This window comes from Sorex araneus, chromosome 2 (genome assembly GCF_027595985.1).
Source record: "Sorex araneus isolate mSorAra2 chromosome 2, mSorAra2.pri, whole genome shotgun sequence".
Taxonomy (NCBI): Eukaryota; Metazoa; Chordata; class Mammalia; order Eulipotyphla; family Soricidae; genus Sorex; species Sorex araneus.
In genome coordinates, this window is record NC_073303.1 from 80,182,059 (window position 1) to 80,202,201 (window position 20,143).

General features: G+C 40.1%; 1 protein-coding gene across 1 annotated transcript; it reads left to right on the top strand.

Annotated features, from left to right (window-relative positions):
- The first annotated feature begins 737 nt into the window (after nt 1–737).
- Nucleotides 738–19,938, top strand: COPS5 (COP9 signalosome subunit 5). The gene is made up of 8 exons (XM_004602411.2): nt 738–1,052; nt 3,431–3,665; nt 5,251–5,379; nt 5,993–6,058; nt 6,974–7,059; nt 13,810–13,921; nt 17,626–17,774; nt 19,702–19,938. Exons 1-8 carry the CDS (start codon nt 742–744, stop codon nt 19,784–19,786), a joined length of 1,173 nt encoding a protein of 390 aa, XP_004602468.2. The 5' UTR covers nt 738–741; the 3' UTR covers nt 19,787–19,938.
- Nucleotides 19,939–20,143: the final 205 nt, after the last annotated feature.

A 20,143-nucleotide genomic window follows, 5' to 3' on the forward strand; every position in this document is an offset into this window, starting at 1 on the left:
CGGGATAAGAGACGAGCATTTCAAAAACAGCGTTATTAACATGAAAGAAAACAGGGATGCGAAAATTAATTCAGCCCTAAGGATAGAGGTGGTGCCACGGGGCAATACCTAAGACTCAACTGTATCAAAATACAGTTCATATTAATGCTATTTATTATAAGCACTACAGAAAGTCCCGTAGTCTGCCTCGAACGCTAGAGAACGCCCCTCACAAAATGTAAAAAGTAAACGTAAACGCCAGCCCGCAGGACTTGACTCATGTGCCACGAATCTTTTGGAAGCCAACTAGGATGCCAGGTTTAGCTTTCTTAATCACCATCCAGAACTACTACTAAGTCGAATTTCCCAGAGACATCCTTGTTTTCGGAGAGAATGGGGGAGGAGGAATCTTATTTTACCTAGCGGGCCTACACCAGCATAAAAAGTTTCTCCCCAACTCGGGCCAAAGCTGCAGAGCGCCCCCTTCCCCCTACACTTCACTATGGCAGAGGCCGAGCCTGCGCAGTCGCGACAAAGGAAGCCCATTCCCCTCACTGGCAGGCCGTCACGCGCCTCCTTCCGGCGCAGAAGGCGATACCATTCCCTCACCTAATTGCGGCTTGGCCGAATTCGCACACTTAATAGTCCTGGATATTAGGACCTCAATATCGGCCCAGAAAGAGATTCGCCCGGGGCCTAAGTTTACTGTAAGCCGTTTGCGGTGTCGCGTTTGCGAAGGGCACACCCCCGCGCCGTCCCTGAATGGTCTGTACCAACTTCACCTCCGGTTCTGGGTGTCATGGCCGCCTCGGGAGTCTAGTTCGAGTCTACACCTGCGGTGGGCAGGTTCGGAAGCCCACGCCCGGAGATCCAGGGGGCTCAAGTTGCGCCTGTGGTTGTGGGGGCGACGATTTCTCCGATTTCTCGGCGATGGCGGCGTCCGGGAGTGGTATGGCCCAGAAAACCTGGGAACTGGCCAACAACATGCAGGAAGCCCAGAGTATCGATGAAATCTACAAATACGACAAGAAACAGCAGCAGGAAATCCTAGCGGCCAAGCCCTGGACTAAGGAGTGAGGAGGTCCCTGGCGAGACGCGGGGGAGGGGAGGCGTGGCAGGAGTTAATGAGCGGCTCCGAGGAGGGGAGTTGAAGGGCGTGGAGAGCTAGTTGTTCTCTTAGGATGGGTGGAGAAAGAAGTAGCGCCCCAGGGATCTGGGGGCTACTTTTTATTCTCCCTAGAGGTTTGCGTTCAGTTCCCATCTGTCTCTTGAATCTGTTTCCTTCTGGAGGGTATAGAACAGAGGGTGTCATTTCTCAAAGACCATATTGTCACAGATGCCACACTCTGCCTTGAACCCTGTTGGGGATTTAACACCTGTTGGGGGATCATCCCGAAATGGAAACTGCTTCTCTTTTCAGAAATTAAGTGAGCCCTAGAGTGTAAATCTGTGTGTATGTGTGTCTGTTATTTTAGAGGCACTCCGAGGTCCATCCAGTCTCCCAAATGAGATAGGAATTATATCAATAGAGCTAAAAGGTCATGCTCTGAGCAAAATCCTTATATCTTTTTACCCACAGCATTTTTGTCCTTTCATGAGAGCAGATTCGATCTGGGAACGAGTAAAAAGCGATTGAAAGGAGTGATGATCCACAATAAGCCCATACTTATCTGCCTTACCATTGTTTACAAGGCAAATTTTAATTGCCCATATTTAGATTTGGGAGTGCTTTTAGGATACTTTCTGTGGGCTGAGCCTGAGCTAGGGATTTTCCACATGTCCTTTTTTTTTTTTTTGGTTTTGGTTTTGGTTTTTTTGGGGGGCTAGGATGGAGCACATCGATCGGGCTCAGGACTTATGCCTGGCCCTGGGTTAAGGGATCACTCCTTGTGTTCTTGATTAATTTATGTCAAGACCAGTTCTCCGTATTTTTCAGTTATGATTGAAATTTATAAGAATATTTTTACAAAAAAAGGCTTCTCAGGAGACATTCTCTAACTATCTATCTTATATATGGCTTAGTTGACCTGATTTTCTGTTTCTGTAAGAGACTACATTTTAAATTGATGTATTTAGGAAATATTTGGCAACTGTCAGCCTCCCTCATTCACTGTCTGATTGTGGCTCTTAATTAGATTCATCTCAGCTGCCTTGGTTTTTGCATCAGTGAAATGGAAAATTTTAAGATTAGTTTTGTCACACCTATGGATGATAAACTCTGAATGACCATAGTTGAAATAAAGGTACTAGGGCAACATTTCCTATTTTGATACTAGAAAAAGAACACTATTCTTGAGGGAGAGGGGCAGAGAAAAAAGCTAACAGGTACTTACCTCACACGCAGCTGACCTGGGTTCACTCCCCAGTCACTATAATTTCCTTAAGCTGCCGCCAGTGAGCAAAGAAACAGAAGTAAGCTTTGAGCACTACCAGTGTGGCCCAAAAACAAATAAAACAAACCAAGAACACTGTTCTTGGACAGTATTCTTTTTTAAGTAACAACTCACTTATTAAAATCTTAATAACAGGGGGCCAAAGAGGTAGTATAGCAGTTAGGGTGCAACAGGCCCCAGGTTGGATCCTCAGCATCTCATATGGTTCCCCAAGCAAGCCAGGAGTAATTCCTGAGTGCAGAGTTAAAGAGTAGACCCTGAGCATCTCTGGGTGTGACCCCCTAAACAAAACAAACAACAAAAAAAAAATTAATAACAGACACTAATCTAGACATTTAATATTCATTATTTCATTTATTTCTTCCTAAGAGCTCTATTAAATATCCCTGTTTACATATAAAGAAACTGAGGCCCAAGTTTTAAGTAGTTATCTCAAGACTGTTGCTTATGTCATAGCAATGCAAGGATTGAGAGTCAGCCATGGATATTAGAGCCTAGGTTCTTTATCATGAGGCCTGGTTAGACCTAAGAATTGTCATGAACACAGAATGATCACATATATGGGACCTAAAGACACAGTAAGGGAGAAACAAGTGGCTGAAGGCAACAGAACTATAGACTTGGTCCATAGAATTTAGTTTGGGTGGTAGAGGCATGGAAGGAGAGGGCTGCGGCAGACTGGAAGGGCATTTGGGACCATGGTGGCAGAAACTGGGAAGTGAGCACTCTGGTGATGGGTGTGCAGTTGAAATGATGTGTGCATGAAACTACCATTAACAGTATTGTAAACCACAATATCTCAGTAACATCTTTTAAGGGTCAGGGACAACCAGTTGGAATTAATTATTCAACTGTTTGTTATCCTTTCCTTTTTATTTGAATTGTATAATAAAAAATGGGACCACTTTATAAGACAATTACACGTACTTTCTGTTTCTCACATTGTAGACACTTTCCCTCCTTTTCATCGCTGTAATTTCCTTCAATACTTACTGTCTTCACTAAACTTAAGATAATTAAGAATGTTTAGTTTTTCAAATCATGCTTTTATTTTGTAGTCACCATTACTTTAAATACTGCAAAATCTCAGCGCTGGCTCTACTGAAAATGGTGATGCATGCCAGATCTGGAGGCAACTTGGAAGTGATGGGCTTGATGCTGGGCAAAGTGGACGGTGAAACCATGATCATTATGGACAGTTTCGCTTTACCTGTAGAGGGCACTGAAACCCGAGTAAATGCTCAGGCTGCTGCATACGAGTACATGGCCGCATACATAGAAAATGCCAAACAGGTAAAAAAAAAAAAAAAAAAGGTTTTGCCCTATAGTTTAGTTTCTGCAAATTTAAAGTCTCATAGCAGCTTCTGAATTTGTAAACAAAACTATCCTCTTTACATTGAAGTTTATACTCTAAATATTTTCAACAATTTATATAAAATGTATGAGATGAAGATGAATTTTTTTAAAAATAAGTTCTCACATTCAGAAAGTCTAGGCCATAGAGATAGAACAGGGATTAAGGCACTTGCATTGCATGCAGCTGACCCCTGTTCAGTTCCTGCACCTCATGATCTCCTGAGCATCTCAGAGTGTGGCACAAAACCACTTCTTCCTCTGCAAAAAAATAAATAAAGGTAGATCTTGCAAGTTCCTGTCACAAGCAATGAAAGAATTAGAACTCTGAGGTTCTGAACTAATTAGTGGTAATCATTTTATAATATGCACATATCAGATCATTGTATCATAGTATCTAAATTATGATGTTACATTTCAATTATATCACAATAAAAATTCTTGAATATAAAATGTTGTCACTCATTATCATGTGTGTTTAGTACTGAGGAGCTAACTAAGAAGGCTGGAGTACATGTTTCATCCCAGGGTATGTTGCCCCGAGTACCACAGGAGTATGCCTTAGGCACTGCTAGGTATGGCCTTGAAAAGAAATGTAAAGTCTTTGTTTTATGACGGCCATACCTGGTAGCTCCCTGGGAGCTGCTGCTTGTTTATGTTTAGGGCTGGTGCTTAGTGACCATATGTGGTGCCAGGGATCAAACGAGGATTGGTCACTGCAAGGCAAGCACCGTAACATTAATCCTGTATTATCTCTCTATCCCCTAGTGTAAAGTCTTCAGACCAAAAGCTTGGAAATAATCTAAATGTGCCCAAATATAAAAATAAATAATTTGTTTCTCCACAATCGAAAATTAGAATGTACCTATTTGGTATAATTTGACAATTTTTTGAAGTATGGGAATGTTTGCTATATCCAGGCCCAAAAATTAACCTATCAAATCTCACCATGTGGAAATGATCTGCTTAACAGATAATGAGAGGAATCTGTTTTGTTCAATGATCTGCTAGCCTTTAAGATAGATATAGATAGATACACACACACACGCAGTTGTTTTTAATGAAAAAAATATTTTTGAAGGGAAAAGCAGAATATGGAATATTGTGTTTTTGTTAATTGACATACATATAAAGACTATTTATAATGTAAAGAATGTCTCCACAATCATGTGTAAGTGACTAGTGATGATATTTAGGCTGAAAAGCTGGATAAATTGCCAGGAAACGATATCAAAATACTGTACTTATATTTTGTCTTGTACTTTGTAACCTGTATTGAAAATAAAGTTGAAAATTGATGTTACAGGGATTAAGGTACCTTGCATTTCATCAACCCCAGTTCTGACCCTAGCGCCACATATGGTCCCTCGAGCATGGCCAGGAGTGCTCTCCAAAAATAAATAAAAATAAATAAATTTGAATGTAATAGATACTGTGAACTATGCTGCAAAATATTCTTTCCCCATGCTCTGTAAACAGATATCTCTAAGATTAAACCTCAAGCTCCTTTGCCTCTGTTTGTTAGGTTGGCCGCCTTGAAAACGCAATTGGCTGGTATCATAGCCACCCCGGCTATGGTTGCTGGCTTTCTGGGATTGATGTCAGTACTCAGATGCTCAATCAGCAGTTCCAGGAACCATTCGTAGCAGTTGTAGTAAGTATTTTAACAGTTTTAATTAAGTTCTAATGAAGATTCATCGAAGTAGTCACATTGAGAAAAATAATGCAGTCAAGAGCAAGGCTCTCACATCAGTTTGCCTAAGTTTGGATCCATATAGAAACTGGAGCTTTGAATGAATTAATCTCTCTGCATTTCTCCCCCCTATAAAATGGGGTGATCTAGCATCATGGTCTCAGTTCTGTGCATATTATGGCATTTAGTCAATGGTCACTGATTTGGTAACTCAGGAATTACTAGAGCTGCTCTTGTTATGCTTACTGTTTTAGATGCAGTCCAGATTATATGAGGAAGATAGGAATTATCATGTATTAAATGTTTTTAAGTGAACAGGTATTCAAATAACATTTAGTGGTTATAGTAACTACATTAATTTCTAAATAAACTATGAGACATTTCTATACTTAGCCATTTTAATGACTTAAGGTGTTTGGGTTCTGTTATTTTTTTTTTCCATTTTGGTTATTTTAATTATTGTGCATGGGAGTGTAGCGTTATATATGTATATGTATTTCTAAGTTTGTAATACTTAACAGAAGTATATGATGACTTTATAATCAGAATATTTTTAAATATATTTACCTAATAGATTGATCCAACAAGAACAATATCTGCAGGGAAAGTCAATCTTGGAGCCTTTAGGACATACCCAAAGGTAACCCTTCAAATTATATATACTTTTATTTTTTAAATCCTAAATATTTGAATTAATTTTTTTTTGGCTTTTTTTGGGGGGTCACACCTGGCATTGTGCAGGGGTTACTCCTAACTCTGCATTCAGGAATTACTCCTGGCAGTGCTTAGGGGACCCTGGGATGCTGGGGATTAAAGCCGGGTCCGCTGTGCTATGGCCCTGGTCCCCTTGAATTAGCTTAAAAGATGTGTTATGATTGAAATTTCATTCTGTCCTAAAGCAGTTTAGTATTTAGAAGTTATTCATCAACTTCCATAAATTGTGCCTTAGCAAAAAAATAACACAGTTCTGTTAGATATTGTTAATTTTACGACAATCACATCCTCATTTGTTTATAATTATTTGTATGCCAAGAATAGTCTAATAGGTATTAGAGAAACAAGAGAGGCAATATATCTGTTTCCTTCTGCAGGAACAGCAGGTAGGCTGAAATAGATATTAGCACAGGTGTACATCCACCTAAGTAAGAGAAAAATAAATTGGGAAGCCAAACCCAGATTACGGCACAGATGGGGTTGAGGAAGGGTATTATGGATCGCTTATTGTTGTATCTTTTTAATGTGTTTTTTGTTGCTTTTGTGTTTTTTGTGGGGGAGCATGGGGGATCACACGTGACAGGGCTCAGAGCTTACTCCTGACTCTGTGCTTGGGGTCACTCCTTATTGGGTTCAGAAAACTATATGGGGTGCTAAGGATCAAACCCGGGTCAGCTAGATGCAAGGCAAGCAAGGATCCACTGACCCCACATTAGAATGTTTATGTTCAGAATTTGGCTCCCCAAAACTAATATTTTTTATAAAGAAAAAATTGCATAAAAACATGCTTTTCCTTTCTTTTCTTTCCAGTAATCTGTCATTTTTCTTCATCTCTGTTTAGGGCTACAAGCCTCCTGATGAAGGACCTTCTGAATATCAGACTATTCCACTTAATAAAATAGAAGACTTTGGTGTACATTGCAAACAGTAAGTAATTTGAAAATGTATCTGATGGGGCTGGAGCGATTACACAGTGGGTAGGGCATTTGCTTTACATGTGGTCAACCCAGGTTTGATTCTCAGCATCCCTTATGGTCCCCTGAGCACCGCCAGGGGTTATTCCTGAGTGCAGAACCAGGAGTGACCCCTGTGCATCGCCGGGTGTGACCCAAAAAGAAAAAAAAAATGCATCTGATGTCTAAATCATTAAAAGAAATTAAAGATTATCTGGTCTAAAGCTTTTTTTTTTTTAAAGCAAGACAGTTATTGAAACTTATTTAGAAAGATGTGAGGGGAGGCAAAGGGAGAAGTTTGTGTTCAAGTGAAAACACAGGCTTCTCCAGATTGCAAATAGGCAAATGAAGAAACATTAAAAAAAAAAAAAAAAGCAACAATGAGAAGCCCAGGTACTGGAGATCAGTGATAGCAAACTCCCTGCCCTATGGGACCCTAGAGGTCACTCACACCATGGAAGGAATGGGCCTCCAGCTGCTACTTAAGCTCCTTAACGGCCATCATCCAGAGACACACAAAAGAATCTCAGCACCAACGGGGCTGGAGCAATAGCACAGTGGGTAGGGCATTTGTCTTGCATGAGGCCGACCTGGGTTCCATTCCCAGCATCCCATATGGTCCCCCTGGCACCGCCAGGAGTAATTCCTGAGTGCATGAGTCAGGAATAACCTCTTTGCATCACGAGGTGTGACCCAAAAAAGCAAAAAAAAAAAAAAATCTTGGCACCGAGGCAGCTCGTTGCAGAGATTTCTCCAGACCCTAATAATCTAAAATTTAGAATTCCAGGAGTGTGCCGCTGCTCTCACAGGGGCACGACATCTTTTGCTATTCATAACAAACCATTTAAAATAAATTATCCAGCATCTGCCTTTTTGGCAGTTTTGAGTGATGGTGGGGAAATTCAAAATAATGGTGGTGGGAAGGTATAATGGTGGTGGGACTGATGTCAAAATATTGAATGTAATCCATTATTGTGAACAACTTTATGAAAATTTTTTTGAAAAAAGCAAGCAAGATACATGTTCAAGGGAGAACATGAGGTTGAAGAGCAAGCCTAAACTCAGCCTGATTTTATAGATAAAAAAAAGATGAAAATTCATTTTCTAATATATTTATTCATTTTCTAATATATTATATATTTCTAATATATAATATAAGGCTAGAAAAATTGCTCAGTGGGCTGAGCCAGAAGCCCCTGTTTTATCCTGGGTTCCCTGAGCATTGCCCAAAGCAATCCCCAAACAAAGAGCTAGGAGTGGCCCCTGAGCGTAACCAGGTGGAGCCTGAAAACCAAGAAAATAAGATAATACTAAGAAATGTAAATCTAGTAGAATGTTCAAAAATTTCGTCAATAATTATTTTGGATTGGAGACCTCCCAGGCAGTACTCAGAAGGTCCAGGCCATTCTTGGCAATGCTTGGCACAGCCGTGCCAGTCCTAGACCCAGTGGTACAGGGGCCATCAGGGCCATCTCAGTATTGCTTGACAGTCACTAAGGCTACATTCAGCAGTGCTGGGCATTCGGTGCCTTGAATTCGGCCCAGCACACGCACTTCAGCTTTCTGAGTGCACTCTCAGGCCCCATTAATAGTTGTTGGTCTTATCTGTGATTTTCTCTTTTATAAAACCCTAAACGTTTGATCACTATATAAGATATTTGGCCCATTCATGAAATCAGTTGTTGAGATAGAGTTGTATTCAGGGTCAGCCCTTGGGCCGGGGAGATGACCCACAGGGCTGAAGGGGCATGCATCAGCCGGTTTAATGGGCACCCGGTTTAATGCTTCAGTCACCAGTACCGCTGAGTGTAGCCCTCCCCATCATAAAGTGAGAGAACTAGATGTCTGCAGCCCTCAGGAGACCCAGATTCCAACCAAAACTTCTTCCTAAGTATTTTCACTCCAGAAGTTAAAAAAAAAAAAATTAAACACTGAATTTTATACCTAAGATGATGAATGTTATGTGAATTATATCTCAGTTTTTAAAAGCATAAAGCCAAAATACAGTTTTCTCCACTCAAGATACATTCTATCACTTCTCTTTTAAAACTTGGACTGAAGCCATTGCCCTCTGGAGCCTGAACTAAATCAACCTTCTAGCAAGTTTTCCTGCTCTGCCTTAAGTGTGTCAGCCAGGTGGAGTCTCTTAAAATATATCAATTTATAATTCTTCTCAGAACAACCTCATGTCTCACCTGAAATGGGATTTATTACCCATCATGGACCACACAACCATATGATCTCCTAGAGCCTGTCTCCTATCACTGAACCTTTTTTCTCTCCAGGGCAGATCACAGTGCACACCCCAAGTCTGTTTTAAACATAGAATGTATTATAGATGTTAAAAGATACTAGCTTTAAAGAACATTACTATAAATGGAATACAAGGTTTTCTTTATATTAGCTTGAATGTTATCAGTGTTATATAGCACATGGTTTAAAAAGTCTAATTGTTCTGGGGCTAGAACAATAGGACAGTAGGTAGATGCTTGCCTTGCACATGGCCTGCCTGGATTCAACCCCCGGTATCCCATATGGTTCCTGAGCCCAACAGGAGTGCTTCCTGATTGCAGAGCCAGGATTAAGCCCTGAGCACTGCTGGGTGTGGTCGAAAAACAAAAAGTCTAGTAGTTGGGAAATATAATAAATAACAACCTTCTGCCCTTTCTCATGTCCCAGATGTACTCAAATTAATAGAAATTATTCTTGTATTATCTCCCTTCTTGATCTTCAGTTCTAGATAGTTTTTGTTACTGATTTCCTAAAAAGATGAGGATTTAGCTTCACAAGTAATTTTGAATATTCTTTCAGCTCTACTACTGAAATTTGCAACTAATCATTACATATTAGACCAAAAAAATAAATGAATAAATAAATAAGACATTGCATCAACAACTACAGAATTAAAACAGTAATTACATTAAGGTGATCCAGAATTTTTCACACATGAAAACTATTCTAAACCTCCAATTTTGAGTTCCCTTTCTTTCCATCTTTGTAACTTTAAATATTTATTGCTGTGCTCATGCTAACAAATCTTTTTTTCCTTTAAAAAAAAGTCTCAGGGGGCTGGAGCGATAGCACAGCGGGTAGGGCGTTTGCCTTGCACGCGGCCAACCCGGGTTCGAATCCCAGCATCCCATATAGTCCCCTGAGCACCGCCAGGGGTAATTCCTGAGTGCAGAGCCAGGAGTAACCCCTGTGCATCGCCGGGTGTGCCCCAGAAAAGCAAAAAAATAAAATAATAATAATAAATAAATAAATAAATAAAGTTTCAGAGGTACAACCCTTTCTGTATTGTTAGGGGTAGGGTGCTCCCAGGAGTGCTCATTGATGCATGCAGTGCCCAAGATTAAACAGGAGCTCGCCAATGTGACTCACATCCTTTGAGCGATTCTCCCTGGCCACCCCTTTCTGTATCTGACCTTTCCTCTTAAGCCCCTACCCGCCCCAGCATCCCTTCATGATATGAACCCCTTCTAATGGGCTCCTTTCTTAACTATTCTCTTAAATGGATACGCTATCACTATCGCTATCATCTCATTGATCGTCGATTTGCTCGAGCAGGCCCAATAATGTCTCCATTTGTAGCAGCCTCTCTTTACTTGTCCTTCCCAACAGAGCTGCATTAGAGGCTCTTTCAGGGTTAGGAGAATGAGACCCATCATTGTTACTGTATTTGGCATATGAATACACCACAGGGAGCTTGCCACATTTTCCCATGCCGGCAGGAAGCTCTTGGTAGCTGGCCAGGTTCTCCAAGACGGAGAAGTAGGCTGTAAGATGTCGCCATGCGCTTTTGGGAGCTTGGTTTTATAGTCTCTAGATGTTGGCCGTTGATGGGATTACACGGCATTGGGGGCAGTTTGTGGGTGGGACTGCCTAGCTACTGGAAAATGGGGGATCTGGGTGAAAGAGGCCCAGTCCCAATCCAAGCAGGTTTGGAGATCTCAGCCCTGGGTGCCACATACCTGGGTTCCTCTGCTGGTTCCTTCATGTGTGAGGCTCATCCAAGCACATGGAAAGTGGCCTTGAGCATGGCTGTGGCTGAGTTCTGGAGGTCTTCGGCTGGCATGGCTCTGCTCGGGGCAGGGAAGGAGACTCAACCCACCCTCTCTGAGGGACCCAGTGAAGACAGCCAGGTGCAAGGGCAAGAGACTATACACTATACATCTAAAAATATAGTTTTTCATTTTAGACACAACCTTATCCTTCCCTAGCAACTCATCATGTACACTTCGGAGTAAGGTTTTAACTTTGAGTCTACTTCTTTATACAGAAAATAATAAGAGCGAAGGAAAGAGAACAGAGGTTAGATGTTTGCCTCAAATCCCTTCAACCCCAATTCAAATCCCTCGCACCACATATAGTCCTCTGAGCACTGCCAGGGGTCACTGTTGATAATAAGCAGGGATAGTCCCTGAGCACTCCAAGATCTGACCCAAAAAAATATCTGAAACAAATTTGAGCACAATAAATCTCCCTGCCTATAAGAAGATTGATGAGAATATATATAAAGATTCCAGGACATAATAAGTGCTCAAGAATTATACTGTTGGATTTATACATATCACTACCTTCATCTTTCTATATTTAGATATGCACAGGAGACTTCTTTATAGAAAGATCTTTACTTAATTCAGATAGCCTTACATTTTTATTCTTTCTTACAGTTTCTATTTGGGCTGTGGGAAGGGAGAGGCCCAACTAAACTGCCTCAGGGCTTACTCCTGGCTCTATGCTCAGGGATCATTCCTAAAGGTACTTGGGCCATATTTGGTGGTAGGGATCAAAACCAGGTCAGCTGCATGCAAGGCAAGTGCCTAACCCCTGTACTATTTCTCCATCCCCCCTTTCATGTTTCTTCTCTCCTGAACTTAACCAATAAGCTATGTGCCCTTTGGACCATTATCCTGAATCTCACTCTATTTCGTTGCTTCTGCCTAGCTACAGAGGTGTCCTTTTGGCATACTTGTCCATTTCTCTGTTCTGACAGTCCTCCCACAGCTTGCTTTCTAAAACATCCCTCTGGCCATGTCATTGCTATGTTAAACACCATCTATGAGTCACAAGTTGAAATTCTTCAACTTCCTTTCAGCAGCTAGATCCCAATATAGCTTTCTAGTTTCCTTCTTGTTGAAAGTGTTCCAGCAACTTGATTCATTAACTTCTTTCATCTCTTGCCTTTGTTTATATGTTGTTTAGTTTCTGTTTCGTTATTTTGTAGGGTTAGAGATGAAACCCAGGACTTCACACACGCTAGGCTTGCATTCCACATCCTGCTAGGCATAAATGTATCCCTGGGCTCTCGTTAGTGTTTTGAAGTTCTCTGCCATTTATACTCCTTATTCTCCAAACTACAAACTCCTAAGGGTAATACTGAATCCTGCCTGCTCCCTGGGGCTAGTTCAAACTATGTGTTTCTAACCCTAAATAACCACTTCAGCTACTCTATACTATGAGCACTCATTATCTTTAATTGGTAGGTGATTGCTTCTATATATGCACTGTAGCACTACATTCATTATATATCATTAAATTATCTGTGTGGAATCATACCATACCTCCCATTTAAATGGTGAGCTCCATCAGGAAAATAAGTCACTTGTACTACTTTGTCTCCATTAATATGAAAAACTTAGTAAGATTTCTTAAATATGTATTACTTTTATTTTATTTTATTTATTTATTTTGGTTTTTGGGTCATACCCGGCGATGCACAGGGCTTACTCCTGGCTCTTCACTCAGGAATTACTCCTGGCGATGCTCAGGGGACCATATGGGATGCTGGGATTAGAACCCAGGTCGGCCGCGTGCCAGGCAAACACCCTACCCGCTGTGCTATCACTCCAGCCCCTGTATTACTTTTAAATTGTGTTTTTCAGGCACTTAACCAAATTTTCTTTGCCAACTCTAATTCTAAATTAAGCACCTTTGGAACTGGTAATAATTCTTAAAGATAACTTAACTGCCAACCTTAGAATTGGTTTTTCAAAATACAATAGATTATAGTTAAAGGATTAGAAAAAGAGTTATGAGCAATCCATATGTCCTTTTAAGTATTTTTAAAAAACCTAACAAGGACCACAGAGATAGCTCAAATAGCTGGCCGGAGCCCCCAGTTCAATTCCAGCATGTTCCCCTAAGCATCACCTGAAAAGTCCCTAAAACCAAACAAAGAAAACCTAATAAAATTATAGTTCACTTTAGGTAGTTTATTAAGTTTATATGACATTTATTAACAACATTAACATGTAAACATGTTACATGTTATTCAGAAGTTCTGAGCAGTTGTTAACATCTTAGACTTACGAGGCTTAGAATAGGAAGAAATGTAATGCAACAAAGTTTAAGAAACAGAAGATTTGGGGCTGGAGCAATAGCTCAGCGGGTAGGGCGTTTGCCTTGCACTTGGCTGACCCAGGTTCAATTCCCAGAATCCTATATTATCCCCTGAGCACCACCAGGAGTAATTCCTGAGTGCAAAGCCAGGAGTAACCCCTGTGCATCACCAGGTGTGACCCCGAAAGAAAAAAAAAGAAAAAAGAAACAAGATTTGAGGCTGTACCTCCAAGAAATAAGAATGGTTACTTGTTCTACTGGACAAAATACATGATATTTGCTTATAAAATGTACTTCATTTAAATTTGACAAATCACTTTACATGCTAGGTTGAAAACAAAGTTTGTGTTTTACTTAGTAAATTTGTGCTTCTGTTTTATAGATACTATGCTTTAGAAGTGTCATATTTCAAATCCTCTTTGGATCGCAAATTGCTTGAACTTTTGTGGAATAAATACTGGGTGAATACATTGAGTTCCTCCAGCCTGCTTACTGTAAGTATTAATGCCTGCAGAGAATGCATTTGAATTTTGCCTGAGCGACATAACTTATTTAATACATGAAATTCTTTCCTGGAAAGGCTACTCTATGAAAGACAATTAGGGCTAGCTAGAGTCAGATTCTGCTTTCGGAAAGCTGAACTGGCACAAGAGGCCAAATCAGTGTTGTGAAAACCACATCTAAATGGCAGATCTGGTGACCAGATGAGGGGGAGCTGCCTTACAGAGACTTGCAGAAGGAAATAAGGGAAATACAAGTAGAATGTCAAGGGCACCAGTCCCCACCCTCTCTGCAACTTCTGCACCATCTACTATCCCTTCCTGGGTCCTCCGGACCAAAGAAACCTTTCCCACAGCCTTCTCGAATGCAGGGCACGCCCCCAAGGAATCCAGACAGATTTTTAATTAAATCGGGAATCTCGGGTTGCCTCTGATTACAGGTTATATAAGAAGCACAACCAAACTACCTGAACAAAAAAAAATGGGGGGTTTCATGCAAGCCACAAAGGCCAGAAGCAGAGCTTCCTTGAGGCAGAGTTAAATTTATTCTGTTGTCAGGTCTTGGTACTTCACTCAGCCTTACACATTTGGCTTCAGTTTCAGGCTTCATGTAAAAGCACTAGCTTCAGACCTCCTCACTGTTTCATGTTCATACACACCACACCCAACACATTCCTGGCTTGGTTTTATTGTATCTTGCGCTTTGCCTAGGTCACATGTCCATCCTTGAGCCTGTTCTGGGAAAATACATTAGACGTGTCTTTTCCTTAGAGGCAAGTATACTCCTAGCAGCCAGGGGTGATACCTGTTGGCAGAATAGAAAACACTAAGACCAGAGCAGACTGGAAGCTCTGTGTAAAGGCTACAGTTCTGCCTGCTTGGCCCCAGCTATCCCTGCACTCCAACACTGCATATAGTGAGGACATTAATAATTTTTTAAAAGGTCACATTTTTTTCCCTTGTGGTTTTATATTCAAACATTGCAGCAGCTTAAAGCGGGGGCTGGGGGGAATGTATTCAGTTTACCACTTTCCCCAACCTTCCCCAAGAAGGTTACATACTTTGCATACAAGGAAAAAAAGTTATTCTGATTTGAAAAATTGGTGTAACTTTCTTCCAGTCTACAATTGTATGACTTACCCCAAATGGATGAGGTAAGATAGACTGGGGATATGAAAGAGCTCATAAAAATCTCTTTACAGTATCACCATTAAATATTATTTAATGATTTAAATTTCTTTTTTAAAGTATGAGATAATATTTTTAAATAGTATATATTCTGGACTGGAGCGATAGCACAGCGGGTAGATTGTCTACCTTGCACACAGCCAACCCAGGTTCGATTCCTCTGTCCCTCTCAGAGAGCCCAGCAAGCTACCGAGAGTATCCCGCCCACACAGCAGAGCCTGGCAAGCTACCCGTGGCGTATTCAATATGCCAAAAACAGTAACAGCAAGTCTCACAATGGAGATGTTACTGGTGCCCGCTCAAGCAAATGGGATGACAGTGCTGCAGTATATATTTCAGCTTATCAAATGTGCCATGACCATATGAAAATACAGTACTCTAAGTCAGTTGAAAACCACTGGTCTTAACGCATTCAGTGTAATGCAGTGATTTCCCAACAACCAGTGCTGTTCTGCTCATGTAAAAAAGTTGAAAACTACTGCCTAAATTATAATGTGGTTATAGTTATATGATTTTAGATGTGTGAGTTTGTGCATGCTTACACAGATACATATATTTTGCCAGAGATCAATTGTACAGCCTCAAGAATGCACACACACACACACACACACACACACACACACACACACAATCTTATTTTTTTAATTAGTTTATTCTTTTACTGAATCACCATGTGGAAAGTTACAAAGCTTTCAGGTTTAAGTCTCAGTTATACAATGTTCAAACACCCATCCCTTCACCAGTGCACATAATCCATCACCAAGGATCACAGTATACCTCTCCCTTTCCCCCCACTTCCCCAGCCCCCCACCCCGCGTGTGTAACTGGTAAATTTCACTTTACTTTCACTTTACTTTGATTACATTCAATATTTCAACAAAAAACTCACTATTATTGATTTGGAGTTTCTCCCTCCTATAGTCGATCTGCTGAAAAGAAAGCATTTGATAATTTGTTTTCCATTGCTGAGAATGAAGAGATATGAGGTCGAGAGGCCGCACTAGCAGCCACACGGTTTTGGATTTCTGTATTTTAGTATTTTAGTAACTAAGTCCAGAGACATATCTGTCAGAAATTGCAACATTGTAAGCTTGTACCTCTCAGCTACTTTATATTCCACATATGAGTGCAATCTTTCTATGTCTGTCTCTTTCTTTCTGACTCATTTCACTCAGCATGATACTTTCCATGTTGATCCACTTATATGCAAATTTCATGACTTCATGTTTTCTGACAGCTACGTAGTATTCCATTGTGTAGATATACCAGAGTTTCTTTAGCCAGTCATCTGTTTTTGGGCACTCTGTTTTTTTCCATATTGTGGCTATTGTAAACAGTGCGACAATGAACATAGAAATGCAGATGTCATCTCTACTATACCTTTTTGCCTCTCCGGGATATATTCCCAGGAGTGGTATTGCTGGGTCAAATGGAAGCTCAATTTCTAACTTTTTGAGAATTGTCCATATTGTTTTCCAAAAGGGCTGAACCAGTCGGCATTCCCACCAGCAGTGAAGGAGAGTCCCTTTCTGCCCACATCCACACCAACACCGGTTGCTTTTGTTTTTTGGGATGTGGGCCAGTCTCTGTGGTGTGAGATGATATCTCTTGGTTGTTTTGATCTGCATCTCCCTGATGATTAGTGATGTGGAACATTTTCTCATGTGTCTCTCAGCCATTCGGATTTCTTCTTTGGGAAAGTTTTGTTCGTTTCATCACCCCATTTTTTGATCAGGTTGGCAGTTTTCTTCTTGTGAAGTTCAACCAGTGCATTGTATATCCTTTTTCACATAATCTTAATTTAATCTTCACAATATCCTCAACGTAGAAAGTATTGTATTGCTAGAGAGTAACTCTGTAGTAGTGTTTTACTTGTGTGAGATCCTAGGTTCAATCCCTGGCACCTTCCCCTTCCCCTACCAATATAAAGAAAATACTGGGACTAGAGAAATAGTACAGGGATTAAGGCCAAGCATGCACCTGACCTGGGTTTGATCCCTGGCATCTATATGGTTCTCCCAAGTCCCACAAGGCATGATGTCTGAGTGTAGAGCTAAAAGTCAGCCCCAAGCACAACTAGGTATGACCCAGAAACCAAAGAAAAAATAATTGTATTTCTCCCCAGTTTTTAAGAAGGCCTCAAGATTCAGAAAAGTAAAGACACTCCCCCAATTAATTTGCAAAAGGCCAGAAACTAGACTAGATTTCTGTACTTCAAAACCTCTCAGTAGTAAATACTAGAGTTGAACAGTTAAAGGCAGGTGGGGAGATTCCTAATTTAATCTTGAAATTATAAAAGGATAAAATTCTACATCTGAACTGCTTGAACTTTGGAATCAGATTTGCTGGTATAATTTGATTTCCTACTTCATTGACTATCCACTTAGGTTTCACAGTGGAATTCTTTATAAATGAAATGTGCTAGGGAAGAAAATTTAAATAAAACACAGATACTATTTACTGTTAGCAGTTTTGTATTGTGTACTGACCCAATATGATTTTCTCTACAGAATGCAGACTATACCACAGGTCAGGTCTTTGATTTGTCTGAAAAGCTAGAGCAGTCAGAAGCCCAGCTGGGCCGAGGAAGTTTTATGTTGGGTTTAGAAACACATGACCGAAAGTCAGAGGACAAACTTGCCAAAGCTACACGAGACAGGTAAGAACAAATCTCTTTCACTGTAACTCTTTTTGTTTCAAGATTTGTGAATAGGGCTGAAGGGTGGGGCACATGCCTGGCATGTGGCTGACCCAAGTCAATCCCTGATACCCCATATGTTCAGTGGCCAGCCTCATTGAACTGAGCACATCCAGGAGCAAGACCCAGACACAGAGCTGGGAGAACAGCCTCAGAGCACTGCCAGATGTGCTCACCCTCACCCCTAAAAATAATAATAATAATAATTACAAAATGATAATCCTAGTCATGATGTTCTCTTCTGAGAAATTTAAATTTATATAAAATTAAGATTTTTTTAAAAGTTTTAATGCCTAAATATCAGAGAAATTATTGTAGCTCTTATTCTTAAATTATCCTGTGGGTAATCACTTAGTGTACCAAATTTCACTCTCAAGAGTTTGAGAGAAACCGTGGCCAGAGTGATATAACACAGCGGGTACGATACTGGGTGTGCCCCTGCTGACACCCCTTTCCCCTCCCCACCCATCCGCGCCAAAGAAAAAGTTAAGAACAAACGTAGGGCTGTTCTCAGTAACTTGGAAAATAATTATGCGCTACGTCAGATATATTATAATAGGAAAGATTACTAAATCACACCTGCTTTCACAAAAAGTTGGTTTTTGTATTTTGGGCCACATCCAGCAGTGCTTGGGGCTGTTCCTGGCTTTGTGCTGGGGTGTGCTCCAGGCAGCGCCGGGTTGGGGGAAGAAGGGCAATAGCTCACTTACACTCTCGGGCCTACTTTCACAAAAAAAAAAAAAAAAAAAAAAAAAAACTGATTTTTAATGTGATAATTAGATATGGGGAGGAAGGAAAGACTGTGCTGGCATCTATATTAACAAATGTTTTGTTACCATATTAAGAAAAACTTTGCTAGTCACTAAGAAAAATAAAGGAGAATTGAAGGCAAAGTGTATTGAGTTAAATTATCTCATTACTTTTTTTTACATTGCTTTATTAAGGTAGAGTTAGTGAATTGGATTAAATTTTCTTGGTGGTATGTTTAATTTTTGAGTACTTACTTTTGAATTTTAATTTTTGAGTTACTGATACTTGCTTTCACCTGTATAATCTTTTTTTAATTTTATCTTCACCTGCATCTCAGTTTCTTTTATTTTTATTTTTATTGAATTACCATAAGACACAGTTACAAAGCTTTCATGTTTGAGTTTCAGTCATACAACTATTGAACACCTATCCCTCCACCAGTGCACATTTTCCACCACCAATGTCCCCGGTATCCCCCCCCATCCCACCCCTCCCCTTGCCTCTATGGCAGACAGTTTCCCCCATACTCTTTCTCTACTTTTGGGCATTATGGCTTGCAATATAGGTACTGACATCTCAATTTCTTATGAAGGAAAATTTTCACTAAGATTTCCAATTATAGAATAAAAGTAGAAAGGACAAAAATATTAGTGAAAAGGAAGGGAATTTTCTATTTCAGGTAACTTGAAAATTGAGTATTGGTGTGGTTTTCTTTTTATTTTTTACCAATTCCATAATTTAAGTTCTTTAACTTTTTAACTGTCTGACTTTTTTTTAATGTTTGTTTCAGGAGGAAAAAAAATAATAGTTTTAAAAGTTTTTAATTCTAAGTAATAACAATAGATTTTAATGTAATATTAGAGTTCTTTTATAAACATAAATTATATATGACCTAAACCAACATTTCTCCAGCCTGCTAGCAAATATAAAATTAACATATCAATTTGAATATTAAAGAATTTACATTGTCATTCTTTGTAAAGGGGCTGGTAAGTAGTGAATGAACTTGCAGAAGGCTCTCAGCACATCCACGTGGGTATGGTTAGAGTAGTATTAACAGAACCATGGAAATGGAAGAAAATTGCGTGTTTGAAACAGTTTTCAGTTCGTGACCTGTTATTTGTTTTTGTCTTTCCAGCTGTAAAACTACCATAGAAGCTATCCATGGATTGATGTCTCAGGTTATTAAGGATAAACTGTTCAATCAAATTAACATTGCTTAACTGATTTATGTTTGCTTTTGCCTGAAAGCTGTATAAGAAAAACATTCAAGTAACACTTTCAAAACCAGTAACCAAAAGTCCAGTTAGAAGTATAAGGTGCTCTGAAGTGTCCTGAATAGTGACATCCCATAATAAAACTCTTTAAAATGAAATGGCTCTTTCATTGTTTCATGGGAAGGGTTCCTTTCTTTTTCCAGTATCCTAAAGTATTCTTGAATGTGAGGGAAGGGTTTGTTTTTCCTTTTGTTCTGGAGGCCACACCCACCAGCCCCTCAGGGCTTCTTCTGGCTTCGTGCCCAAGAGTGAGCATCCCACTGCCCTGGCAGTGCTTAGCAGATCCTATGTGGTACCTGGGAT